The 13,859-nt window shown below is 44.1% G+C and overlaps 1 protein-coding gene and 1 pseudogene across 1 annotated transcript in view; both read right to left on the bottom strand.

Moving 5' to 3' along the window:
- Window positions 1-11,128, bottom strand: part of Appbp2 (amyloid beta precursor protein binding protein 2) — a 42,052-nt gene extending 30,924 nt beyond the window's left edge. The window contains exon 1 of the mRNA NM_001100969.1: window positions 10,718-11,128. Coding sequence (NP_001094439.1) covers window positions 10,718-10,855 — 138 coding nt within the window. The 5' untranslated portion in view covers window positions 10,856-11,128. The remainder of the gene's footprint in view (window positions 1-10,717) is intronic.
- LOC148003018 (homeobox protein Crxos pseudogene) lies at window positions 7,672-8,204 on the bottom strand (annotated as a pseudogene).
- Window positions 11,129-13,859: the final 2,731 nt, after the last annotated feature.

Below are 13,859 nucleotides of genomic sequence, written 5' to 3' on the forward strand. Positions count from 1 at the left end.
AAATGTGTATTTATATTTCAAAGAATAAATGGGGGAAGGCATTTGTTAACAATCATTACTCCATAACATTCTACAATCTATGAAGTGGCTTCAGTCACTATTATATCTTCAATCTTTAGCGTGATTCCTGGTACTAGATATGCATTTAAATTTCTGGAATGAATAACGTAAACTGGTAGTTACCACCATTGGATGAACTTGAAACTCAGAAGAGACAGACTCAAGACAGTCTGCTCTATAGCTTATAGTTAGCAACCAAGTTTTCAGTACTGCTATTCTATTATTTTTTTAAACAGTTTAGAAGTTGGAAATGTGATCCTAAGGAAAACCACAATATTTACACATAGATATGTCATCCCAACCATGCTTTGGACACATTTATAAGATCTAACAGTAAATCTTAAATGCTTAACTTTTCACAGTAACTTTCAAATTTTTCTAAGTACTCAGCTTTATTGTTTTCTTTTTTAAAAAAGTATTTATCTGGGTTACATGACTATGTATATATATGAACCACATCCATAGGGGAGTCACAGAGCTCAGAAGGTGGCATCATATTCCCCGGAACTGGAGTTACAGGCCGTTCTGATCCACCAAGTGGATGCTGGGAACTGAACCTTGGTCCTCTACAAAAACAGTAATTTCTCTTAACCACTGAGCCATCTTTCTAGCCCCCTTAAAAATATGTATTAATTCTTTGAAACTATTATATAATGTATTTTGATCTTATTCAATCCTTTTCCCAGTTTCTTCCATATCCAGTTTCCTTCCTTGCCAACATAACTTTGTGCCCTCTTCAAAGAAAATTAAAACAAACAAAAAAAGACCAGAATCCAGTCTGCATTGTCCACATCCTCTTAATCGGTGCATGGGCTGCTCTCCAAGGGACACATCTTTAAAGAGAAGTGACTCTTCGCCCAGTGGCTATCGTGCTGGAAATGCAGTCTGGCTCGAGCAGGACTTGTGCACGCTGTCACAGATGCTGCAAGTCCACATGTGCAGCTGCCCTGCTGTCTCACTGTGGTTGTCTCCTTCCTCTGACTCTTACGGCTTAAGTTCCTTATTCTGAAATGAGCCCTGAGTCTTGGGAAGAGGAGCATGGGCAAAGCATCCCACAGCCTTATTCTCTGCACCATAACCAGTTGTGGGTCTCTGTTAACTGCCATATGTGATCTAAGTAACTTTTTAGAGCAAAGTGCTAGTAGCTAGTGGAACAGCAACCTCATTTTTCTACGACAGAATATAGAGAATAACAAAAATGGAAATGGAAAACTTGAGAACAAAATCTGAATATGGCTGATTTAATTTATAGACAAAAATAGGTGTTTACTTTTTTTTTTCCTCCCGAGACAGGGTCTCTCTGTATAGCCCTGGCTGTCTGAAACTCACTCTGTAGACTAGGCTGGCCTCAAACTCACAGAGATTTGATTCCTGAGTGCTGGGATTAAAGATGTGCACCACCACTGCCTGGCTAGTTTGAAGCTTTCAAATGCAGAAAATCTATAGTTGCCAAAAATTAAGAAGATAAAACTTGAGCTGGTGATGGTTAAGCTCAGCACCTGGGAGACAGAAGCAGATGGATCTCTGAGTTTTACATAGTGAGTTCCAAGACAGTCAGAGCTACAAAACAGAAACCTGGCCTGAAAGTTAAGTGTGGTAGTGCACATCTGTAATTCTGGTGCGAAGATTCTGAATCCTAGGCATACTATTATGCCTAGTATTAGCCTAATAGTATTGCATACTATTAATGCTGTCTCAAAAAACCAGAAACAAAAAAATTGAAAAAGGAGCTAAAGAGATGGCTTAGTCATCAAAAACAGCTGTAGAGCAAGTATGTTGACCTGAGTTCAATGCCCAACATCTATACTAGGCAAGGCATCCTCTCCTATAATCCCAGCACCAGGGAGGCAGGGAGGTGGGGGATGGGGCTGGAGCTCCTGGCCAACTAGCCCCATTTCCCCTACTTTTTTTCCCTTTTTGAAACACGATTTCACTATGAAGCTCTAGCTGGCAAGTCTGAAACACACATACACACACTTACACAAGCACATATGCAAGAAAAGTACACATCCATACACTTGTGCACATGGCTATGAGAGACCCATTCTCAAAAACCAAGTTGGAGCAGATCATGGTCGCATGTACCTCTAAACCCAGCATGCAGAGGCAGAGACAGGCATCATCTCTATGAGTTCAAGGCCAGCCTGGTCTGAATAGTAAGACCCTGTCTGAAACAAACAACAACAAAAGGAACAAAGTTCACAGAGCAAAAGGATTAACATCCAAGGTTGACCTCTGGCCTCTACTACGTGAGTGCGCTCGCACACACACACACACACACACACACACACACACACACACACACACACACACAGAGTTCCCAGAGACAAATACAAAAGTACCCAGGTGGAGAGATAATGATATTTCATACACGGACCATCAAAATTCCAGACTATATAAAATTCTGGTCACAGAACAAAATAACCCATTTCTAAAGGAAAAAAAATGAAAAGAAAAAAGAGGAAAATGAACTTACAGCTAAAAAGAGACTTAAGAGATATATCTGGTCTGAGGAGACTGCTCAGTGGAGAAGAGTACCTGCTGCCCAAGAAAGAGGACCTAAATTCAGATCCCCATCAGCAACGTAAGACTTGGCATGGCCACATGTGAGTATAACACAGCACTGTGGGAGCATAGACAGGAACTTGCTGCTTTATAGTCTAGCTCCAGGTCTAGTGCCAAATTTTCAAGCTAATAAGGCAGAGTGATAAAGTCGGACCCCCAATGTCTTCTCTAATCTTGGTGTACATATGTGTGCAAGTGCACATACATTACACATCATTACACACATTCAACACAGGCACACAAAAAGATATATTCCAGGACCACTGAGAGGAGCTGGGGATATAGCTGAGGAGAGTGCTTGCAGCCCTGCATATGGTAGTGCAGGTCTGTAATCCCACTGAGTGGGAGGCAGAAGGATCAGAACAGGGCCGTTCTTAGCCACAAAGGAAGTTCAAGGCCACCATAGCTATATGAGATTTTTGTCTCCAAAAAGTTTCACCACTGGAGAGATGTGAGAGAGGTAAAAGAAGGTTAGAAAATCAAACAAAAATATGCGGGGGTGGTTGGGGGGTGGCGCTAGCCACCAGAAGCATCCAGGACCCAACAGGGATGACTTTAGCCAAAATGTGCAGAAAAGGGGGAGATAGATCCTATAGGGACCTCTTCCAGCAGATAGGCACGGCCCCCAATTGAGGGATGAGGCCATCCACCCATCTCAAAGTTTTTAACCCAGAAATGTTCCTGTCCAAAGGAAGAACAGGGACAAAAATGGAACAGAGACTGAAGGAAGGGCCAACCACAGACTGTCCCACCTAGGGATCCATCATGTCTGCAGACACCAAACCCTACACTGTTGCCGTGGTCAAGAGGTGCTTGCTGATAGGAACCTAGTGTGGCAGGTCCTGAGGAAGTCCCCAACTGACCAACGCAGATGTGGATGCTTGGAGTCAACCATCAGATGGAGCTCAGGGAACCTGGTGGGGGAGCTGGTGGAAGGACTGGAGGAGCAGAGGTGGATTACAACTCCACTGAAGAACAACATATGCTGGCCTGACCACCCAGTTCTCCCAGAGTCTAGACCCCCAACCAAGGAGTGTACCTGGGGGGATCCATGGCTCCAGATACAGATGTAGCAGAGGATGGCCTTGTCTGACAGCAATAGGAGGGAAGGCCCTTGGTCCTGGGGAGTCTTGATACCCCAGTGTAGGGGGATGCTGGAGCAGTGGAGTGAGAGAGTATGGGTGGGGGAGCACTCTCAGACAGGCAAAGAGTAGGGGGGAGAGCAGATGTGGGGGCTGGTGGAGGGGTAACCAGGAAGTGGGATTTCATTTGATATAAACGAATGGAATGATTAACTAAAAAAAAAAAAATTTACACGATCTATTTAAAGAAAAAAAAGTTCCAATATCATCTCGATTTGTATCCAAATAAAAGAAGGGGTAAATGGGTGAGAGATTAGGTTCTATAATAAAACTGGCTAGGACATGACTTTCACCACCACCATCACCACCACCACCACCACCACCACCACCACCACCACCACCACCACCACCACCACCAGGATCTCACTATTTATATCAGGCTACCAGGTTGGCCTTTAATTCCTGACTCCCACCCTGTCCTAGGCTCCTGACTGCTAGGATTACAGGCATATGCTACCATGCTGGATTATAAGAAATGGTTCCTCTGTGCTAACGAGATGTTTTAGTGGGCAAAGGCTTGCTGCCAAGGCTGAGGACCTGAGTTTGATTCCTCAGAACACATACAGTAGAGGGAGAGAACCAACCACTGTCAAGGTTTCTCTGATCTCTGCATGCGCATGCACACAATAAATAAACGTGTATACATGTATTTACATGCACATAAGAAATGATCACTTTTAGAGCTGTGTGCAAGACAAATGCAGCTCCATCCATCACCCTATTCTATTTGTCTGTGTGTTTAACATGAAAAGTTTATTTTATGGTACCATGGATCTAGCTAAAAAGGACCTCCACACGCTAGCAAGCATTCTACTTCTAGCAGGGAAGGAGAGCTGAAGATGGCTTAGCAGTTAGAAGCACACACTGTTCTTGTTCTTACCCAGGACACGAGTTCATTTATAACCATACCTAACTCCTAGCTTCAGGGGATGCCATGCTTCTGTACTCCAAGCGTGCCTACATGCACACACATCATTTAAAAAGTAAAGTAAGAATCAAGTGTGGCAGGCAATGCAGCTCAGCCGGTGAAGATACTTGCCACCAAACCTGACCAGAGTTTGGTCTCTGGAACTCAAGAGTGGAAAGAGAAATTACTCCAGTATGTTGTCCTTCTGGCTTGTGCACAAATGGCATGGCGTAAGAGCAAATGCACAAGTGCAAGAAAACACTCACCTCTCTAAAACAAATAAATGTAAATAAAAGTTCTTAAAAAACAACAGGCATGGTACATGTACCTATAACCCTACCACTTAGGAGGAGACGGCTAATCAGCCTATAACCCTACCACTTAGGAGGAGACGGCTAATCAGCAGTTCTCACCCTTCCTAATGCTACAACCCTTTAATACAGATCCTCGTGCTGTGGTGACCCCAACCATAAAGTTATGCTACTTCCTGACTGTTATTTTGCTACTGTTATGAATCATAATGTAAAGATCTAACATGTAGGATATCTGCTATGAAACCGGAAAAGGATCTCGACCCACAGTTTAAGAACCACTGGGCTAGCAGCTCATGAGTTTGAGGGCAGCCTTGGCTACAGGAGACCATATATCAACAATATCAGAGAGTGGGAAGAGAAGGGAAGATAGGGGAGCAGAGAGAGGAAGGAAATGGAGGCAGGGGAGTTAGCTCAATCATCAATCCTTGCATGCTTGCTTGCTAGCTTTGTAAGCATGAGAACCAGAGAAAATCCTAGCATCCATGTAAGGACCGCCCTCTGCTGAATACTGGAAGCACTGGAAGGTGGAGGCAGTAAGATCCCTGAGACACTGTACTCAATGTAGCCAATGAGACATTGTGTCAAGAGATGGGTGCTGATCTTGAACATACCCCAGGCTGTTCTCCGGCCTCCATATGTAGGTATACATATGGATACATGAAACACACACAAGTATAGACTTTAAACACTAAAAATGGTATGTTGCCAGCCAGGCAGTGATGGCACATGCCTTTAATCCCAGCACTTAGGAGGCAGAGGGAAGTCGAGCTGTGAGTTCCAGGACAGCCGGGGCTACACAATGAAACCATGTCTCAAAACAACAACAACAACAACAAAAAGATATGTCAGTTTGTATTTCCACAAACACTCTAGTGGCTTCTATTAATTTTCTTTTCTCTTAAGTTTTAATTGTGCACATGGGACACAAGGCCACCTCGTTCTCTTGAAGCAGGGTCCTATACTGGCCTGAAGCTCACCAATTAGGTCTGGCTGGCTGGCCAGTTACTGCAGGAAACCCTCCTGTCTATTCTGACAGCTGAATTCAGGTTCTCACACTTCTTTCTCCAGGCTTCTGGTTTCACACTTAGAAAAGTCTTCTCCATGCCAAGATGGCACTGCAGTGTTGGCAAGAAAAGCAGCCTTTACCTTTCATTCCTTTTTATGCGATATTTTTTAATTTGTAAATTATCTTTAAAATTACTTTAAGAAATAAATTTTAGTAAGATACTGACATGATAACTTATTCTGTTGATTCTAATAAGTATATTTAAAACTATAACTTCATGGTGTTCACTTTGGTACATGATCTGAGGTAGTTGTCTAACTTACCAAACATCCAGTTATCTAAACACAGCATCTCAAAAATCTCTTCCCATTTGATTTGAAATATAACATATGTCTTCATTATGTTATGAAACTTCAAATTGTTTTTGTTTATTTCTGGGCTGTCCTATATACTCAACCTCTTGCTAACTATGACTATGCCAGTGTCACTGAGAATTAACATATAGCTTTCCAGCATACCCCGCTATCTGAGTGCACACTCCACAGTGGTTTAAATTTTTCTTGGTTCATTTTTCCCAAGAAAATTAATGTTTCTTATACTAAGTAAAATCTTTTATTTGGTTGGTTTGGGGTTTTTTTTGTTTTGAGACAGGGTTTTTCTGTGTAACTTTGGCTGTCCTGGAACTTGCTGTCTAAGATCAGGCTGGCTTAGAACTCACAGAGATCTGACTGCCTCCCAGTCCAGGTACTAGGATTAAAGACTCAGTGCAACACCACAGATGGTTCTCAACCACTTCGCCATTCTACAGCCAGAATACACGCTATTTTAAAAAGCCACCTAAACTGGACATGGTGGTACAAGTTTGTAAGCCTAGCTACTTGGGAGTCAGGAAGCATTTCAAGGCCTGATAGGACTACTGAGTTCATTCAAGGCCATACCAGGAAACTTCATGAACGATCGTATCAAAATAAAAAGCTGCCAAGGTAGTGGTTTAGGCCTTTATTTTTATTTATTTTTTTAAAATCAATTTTACTCATCAACAATTTCATTTTATCAATGAGCCACTCCCAGATCTAAATCCTCAAGCAGGTGCCTCAGAAGCCCCAACACACACACACACACACACACACACACACACACACACACACACACACACACAATACTTATTGGCACAAAATGAATGATCAAAGTCACGGAGAAAGAAAAGGCTAGCCTTTTTAACTAGTTAATCTCATGGACAATGGTGCTTCTGGCAGTATATATCAGTCTGTAAACATGCCATGGAAAGGAGGCGAGAAGTCAGTGTCCTACTGTGCTACGTATTGAGTTGATAGCTGCCTGAAGTATACCATCTTTGAGAGGAGGTTGTTAAAAGAATTGGAAGGGGGCTGGGGATTTAGCTCAGTGGTAGAGCGCTTACCTAGGAAGCGCAAGGCCCTGGGTTCGGTCCCCAGCTCCGAAAAAAAGAACCAAAAAAAAAAAAAAAAAAAAAGAATTGGAAGTATAGGCTTCAGCCAGAGATGGACCTCTGTGGGGTGTGGCCCTGCAGGTTCTAGAGGAGCCCCAGTTGGAGACTCAGCATCTGGCACACCGTTTCTGTCCAATGCCATCTGTCAGGGCACCCAGGTATTCAAACATTGACCCTGAGGTGTCTAGAATGCATCCACCATTTGGTGAGTTTGGTGCAGCCAGGAGTCTGGAAAGGAGTGAGTGTTGTGAGGGAGGTTTTTGTGCTGCATGTTGGAGTGGCCCCACGGGGAAGGAGGATCAGCAACTGTGCTTACAGCTGGTTGAGCACTCAGGCGGACTGATGGGAATGAGCCTCTACTTCTAGCTTGGCGGCTGGCAGCAGAGGGCTTTATGGGTAGCAGAAGAGGTATCATCCCAGACTGCTGCAGCCTGGCCAAGGGAGGGCACATTTCCTGCTCCAAGGATCGCTGAATGAACCAAGCCTCAACTTGCTCCTCCTCTAGTTTAAGTCTGGTGGCCATGATCTTTTGATCCTGGAGGTCCGGGTATGGTTCCATCTTGAAGTGTTGGAGCAGCTCTGGGAGCTGCTCCCAACTATACTTCTGGTCAAGGAGACCCAGGGTATAGGGATCAGAGAACGGAAATGCTTCCATCTAATCTGCTGCTCACTTCAGGTATGACTGAGGGTATGTTCTTTGAATTTAGGATTACATCTCCTATCTATTTTTTTTAAAACAAGCCCTCCCTCCCACCCCCCTTTAAAACAAGGTTCTGACTAGCTTGGAACTCCTCGTGTATATATAGGCCAAGCTGGCCTCAACTCTCAGAGATTTGTCTGGCTCTAAGCCCCTGTAGCACAGGCTTAAATCTCAGTACCAGGAGGGAGGCAGAGGCAGCTGTATCTCTCTGAGTCACGAAGCCAGTCTGGTCTTCACAGAGTTCCAGGCCAGCCACGGAGTTGAAATCCTGTCTCAAAGTAAATACATAAAATGTTAAGAGAAGGACTGGAGAGATGAGCACTGTCTGCTCTTCCAGAGGTCCTGAGTTCAATTCCTAGCAACCACATGGTGGCTCACAACCATCTGTAATGGGATCTGGTGCCCTCTTCTGGTGTGTCTGAAGACAGCTACATTGTACTTACATATAATAAATAAAAATCTTAAAAAAAAAAAAAGTTAAGAAAAATCTGGGGATGTACTAGAATGCTTGCCTAGCATGAGCTAAATTCTAGTTTCAACTTCCAGAACAGCAAGAGCATTTAAAAAAAAGGGGGGGGGGGGCTGGAGAGATGGCTCAGTGGCTCAGTGGTTAAGAGCACTGACTTCTTCCAGGTCCTGAGTTCAATTCCCAGCAAACACCTGGTGGCTCGCAACCATCTGTAATGGAATCTGATGTCTTCTTCTGGTGTGTCTGAAGATAGTGACAGTGTGTACTCATAAATAAAACAAATAATTCTTATTTAAAAAGAAAAAAGGAAAAGGAAATAAGGTTTTAGCAGGGTTACACTCTACCTTACGGTGAATTAGTTATAAACAAAGTAACAGATGACAGTACTTAACACAGCTCCAAACCCCGCACTAAGGTTCACATCAAGTATCTGACTGTAAAACAAAATCTTCCCAAAAAAGCAGTATGAAAACTCTGAACTACACAGAGACAGAACACACGTCCAAAACACTAACTTCACATTCACTAACTATAATCTTCAAAGGAAAGCCTTGAATTTTAGTGAAAGGCACTAAAAGATACTAAAAGCATTTTGACAGAATTCAGAGAGTAAGGGTATTTTTACTGGCTAGATTCCCAATGATTTGCTCTAGAAGGTGTCTATGTATGCATATTACTTAATAAAATCGACAGAAATAGCATATACTGCAGCAGTTTTCCAGGTTGAGAAAAGCAAATTAATTTGTCCTTGGGACCAATGTAGCTTAAAGACATAAAATTAACATCAGTCACACACAAGTGATCAATGTTTCAAAACCATTTGGAATGGTGGGAAGTTTCCTTCTAAATCCAAAAATTTTAACACATGCTGTCAAAATGAATCTTCTCCAGATATTTAGGAGGGGACTGATTTTTACCTGTTAAGCGTTGGTGCAAAGCAGCAAGGTTTTATAGACTGCAGTATGTCAGTTGCTAATTCTGAAAAAATGTCCTCAAGCTGGAAAAAGCAGTTTGTTTTCTAATAAAACAAACGCCCTAAAACACCAAACAAATATAAGCACATACAAATCTGCTAAATATCAAATTACACTTTTGGGAGACAACTAACTAATCAAGTAATACTAAAGATCTAAAAATACAATAAAACCTTTACTGGTCATATTTTGCAAAAGTGGCTACTGGAAACTGAAGTTCTCGCTGACTCAAAGCAAGGATCACTGAATAAGGCCAGTGTTCACACTCAAATGTGGGGGAGAGGAAAAGGGAGGCTCCGAGTCCATAAAGTTCTCCTCCCTCTCAGAACACTGCAAAAATTGTCCACGTCTAAGGACACTTACCCTTGAAACTCCTTGGAGAGCAACTTAAGACTTTCTGTTCAGATTTTTGAGGGGGAGCGACTCAAAAATCGCACTTTTCATACACATGGGCATAATTTAGATTTCTACTTCTTGCTTTCAGAAAATTTCCCAGAGTCCTTTCTAAGGAACCAGTCTATTAACAAAATTCCCAATCCAACACAAAGTGTAAACCAAAAAAAAAGCCAAAACAAAACCCGAAACCACACAAAAGCTTTCAAGGGTATGCAAATGAAGCCCACAGACCACTTCCAATGATCCCTAACTAAATCACTTAGGATTGAGAGAAAGGAAAAAGGACGGAACTCCGAAGAGTGAAGGGAAGGAAAAAAAGAAGAAGAAAGCAGTTACTCCGGTAAAGAGGACCGCCGAGATGACAAAGTAGGGAGAATTGAGAGTCAAGCGGAGCAAAAAAAGTCCAGCTGATGCTAACCCTAGAGAGGACAGGGTAGAAAATACCCCAGCGACAAGAGGACCGGGTGGGACCCGGCCGGGCCAGGCATTTCCCGCAGGCCTACCGTGGGGCCCCGAAGGGGATGGCCAGTAGCACTCGCACAAGAACCCCCGGGCACACAGATCCGGAGGCAGACGCGAGGGTGGAGGGTGGTGGGATAGCGGAAAGCGGCCACCGCAGCGGACCCTGACTCGAGGGCTACCGGCCGGGACGTGGACGTGGAAGGGGGTGCGGCCCGGGAGCGGCAGCAGGGTCCGATCGAGGAGATCGGCCGTACCTTGTAGTAAACGTCGAACTGGATATTCTCCGGCAAGGAGCGGATGTCGCGGCGCGAGCGGATGTAGTTGTCCACGACAGCGGAGATGGCGGTGTTGTAGAGCGTCTCCGGGATCCACTCGAGCTCCACGGCCGCCATCTTCCCTCGCTCCTCCTCCGCCTCCTCCCGCAGGCCTCCGCCTCCCTCCGTAGCGAACCCGTGTGTGAGGCTCCGGAGGCTTCCGAGGGGCGGCGACCACGAAGGCGCGCGCCTCTCGGACCCGGCTGCCCGGCCTCCGCGTGTGCGCGCGGACTAAGGGCAGACGGTGCTAGCGGTGGCAGTGGCGCGGCAGCGGCGGACAGGGAAGATCCGGACGAACGCAGAGCACGACCGAACCGAGAGCCTCACATTCCCAACAGAAGAACGAGCCCAGTTCCGTCCAGGCGCTCAGCTCTGCATGGGCGGGGCTGCGTGTGCGGCGTCGTGACGTCAGCGCGCGCCGACGCGCCCGGGAAGGAATGCGGCAGGCGGAAAACTTGCGGAGAAAGAGCCGGGACCGCCTGGGAGGCACTGGGTGCGAGTTCCTAAAGGGCGAGGCACTGAGGAGACTTGGGATTAGTTGGGATGGCATACTCACTGTGCTGTGGCTTTCCAGCACAGCCTCTTTTCAGTGAGTTTTTAGGCGAGAGCTCTCTTCAACTTTAAGAATTGATCTTTTAGATCAACTAACTTTAGAACTGATCTTTTTTCACAAAAGTGCACAGTGGGGCCCGGGCGTGGTGGTGCACTCTCATTTAAGAGGCAGAGGCAGAGGCAGAGGGGTTGGGGATTTAGCTCAGTGGTAGAGCGCTTGCCTAGGAAGCGCAAGGCCGTGGGTTCGGCCCCCAGCTCCGGAAAAAAAAAAAACAAACAAACAAAAAAAAAGAGGCAGAGGCAGGGGTATCTCCTGAGTTCACGGTCGCAAAGAAAATCTGTATTGATGGATGTGGAGGTCCATCACTTTTATGCCAGCACCCCAGAGGCAGGTGGATTTCTGTGAGCTCCAGGCCTGTCAGGGCGGTAGTGAGACCTGGTCTCAAGAGAAAAGAAATGCATGGTAGTCTGAATATTGAAAAATTACACATTCAAGGAATTCACTTAACGCTACAAATCCTTCCTTAGGCCCAGTACTCCCAGCCCTCACCCCCCACTTAAATTTTATTGAGACTTGTACTGTAGCTAGGGGTCATTGGGGAGGGGAAGCTTGAATTTCATTGTAAAACCACTTACATTGTAGCTTTTTGGTATGTTCATTTATTTTTTTAAAGAAGTTAAAAAAATTTTTTTGCAGTCAATCAACATTTGTCTCACGTGCCCTGGCTCTCCTAGAACTTTATCTGTAGACCAGGCTGGCCTCAATTCACAGAGATCCAGCTGCCTCTGCCTTGCTAGTGCTAGGATCATAGATGGTTGCCAAAGCTGTCACTTCGTGAGCACAAGCATTTTTTTTTTAACCATTGATCAACTATTCAAGCCCCGTTTCACACTGAAAAAAATTAGTAATTGTATTTATGTTTTGGCTTGCCTACCAAATTCTTCTAGTCGTCTGAGAATCCATGCCAAACAAATGGAGGAATGCACTTTAAATCCAGTGAAACCAATTAATCATAGCACACATTTAAACTTCTTCAGTCTTCGTGATTTCTTATTCCACAATTGACAAACCTGGGAAGGCTGTAGTCAGCCTCAAAATAGGGTTAACAGATTTATCAAGTTAAAAAAAAATTACATAGAAACCTCTAAAATGCCCTTTGATTGATTATTTTGAGTCAGGGTCCCACTTATGGGCATGACTAGCCTGAAACAACACTTTGTTTGCCTTGAATTTAAACTTGCAAGACAAGGGATAGGTGTGGGGGCAGGTGGATAGAAGTGAACTCAAATTTTTGTTGTTTTGTTTTGTGGGGTTTTTGTTTGTTTGTTTGTCTATCTGTCAGAATTAGATCTGGAGTTTTGCTTTAGAGTCCAACCTGACATGGAACAGGCAGCCTTGTCTCAGTCTGCTCAAGCTAGGGCTACAGTCTCCTGCAGCCAAGTTCTGTTGAACATTTTTAAAACGTGTGAGCTGGGCTGGAGAGATGGCTCAGCCATTAAGAGCACAGACTGCTCTTCTAGAGGTCCTGGGTTCACACATGGTGGCTCACAACCATCTGTAATGAGATCTGATGCCCTCCTCTGGTGTGTCTGACTACAGCTACAGTGTACTTATATATAAAATAAATAGGGTTGGGGATTTGGCTCAGTGGTAGAGCGCTTGCCTAGCAAGTGCAAGGCCCTGGGTTCAGTCCCCAGCTCCGAAAAAAAGAAAATAAATAAATAAATAAATAAAAATTAAAAAAAAATAAAATGTGTGAGCCATGATGTAGTTTTACCTATGCCTTTGGAGTCATAAAGAACATAGTTCCGCTGAGCTGTGGTGGCATATACCACATATCTCAAGGCCAGCCTGGTTCAGCCTGGTCTACAAAGGACAGCCAGGGTTACACAGAGAAATTCTGTGTCAAAAAACAAAACACCAACAAAAGAAAGAAAGAAAAAGCAAAGTTCCTTTAGCAAATCCTGCATTAATTTCCAAGCTCAAATATATGTTTGGAGCCCTTTCATATAAAAATGCATAACTATTCATTATGACATATTAAAAACATTATTATCGGGGTTGGGGATTTAGCTCAGTGGTAGAGCGCTTGCCTAGGAAGCACAAGGCCCTGGATTCGGTCCCCAGCTCCGAAAAAAAGAACCAAAAAAAAAAATATTATCTATCTGCAATTCCAGTTTAAATGAATAGCTATATTTTACCCAGCATCTGCACTCAAGGGATGCATGAAAGAATGCAGATCCCTTAGGATATTTAGTCAGAATCAGAACTGGGACACAGATTCTGTGAGTAGATGGAGGGTGTCAGACAAACATATCCATCGCCATCCCTGTAAAATCTTAGATGCTGATAGTCAAAATTAGAGATTTAAAAATAGAGTTAGGAGTAGCTTGGTGGTGAAGCTAGGGCCTGGTATGCACAAGGCTCTAGATTTGAACGCCACCTTTATTTTAGGAAGAGACTTCTTGATTCCTTTAAAGATTTGAAACAAAGTTATTAAAAACATATGAGATGTCCTTGGGAGCCTTG

Source organism: Rattus norvegicus, chromosome 10 (genome assembly GCF_021556685.1).
Source record: "Rattus norvegicus strain SHRSP/BbbUtx chromosome 10, alternate assembly SHRSP_T2T, whole genome shotgun sequence".
Classification (NCBI taxonomy): Eukaryota; Metazoa; Chordata; class Mammalia; order Rodentia; family Muridae; genus Rattus; species Rattus norvegicus.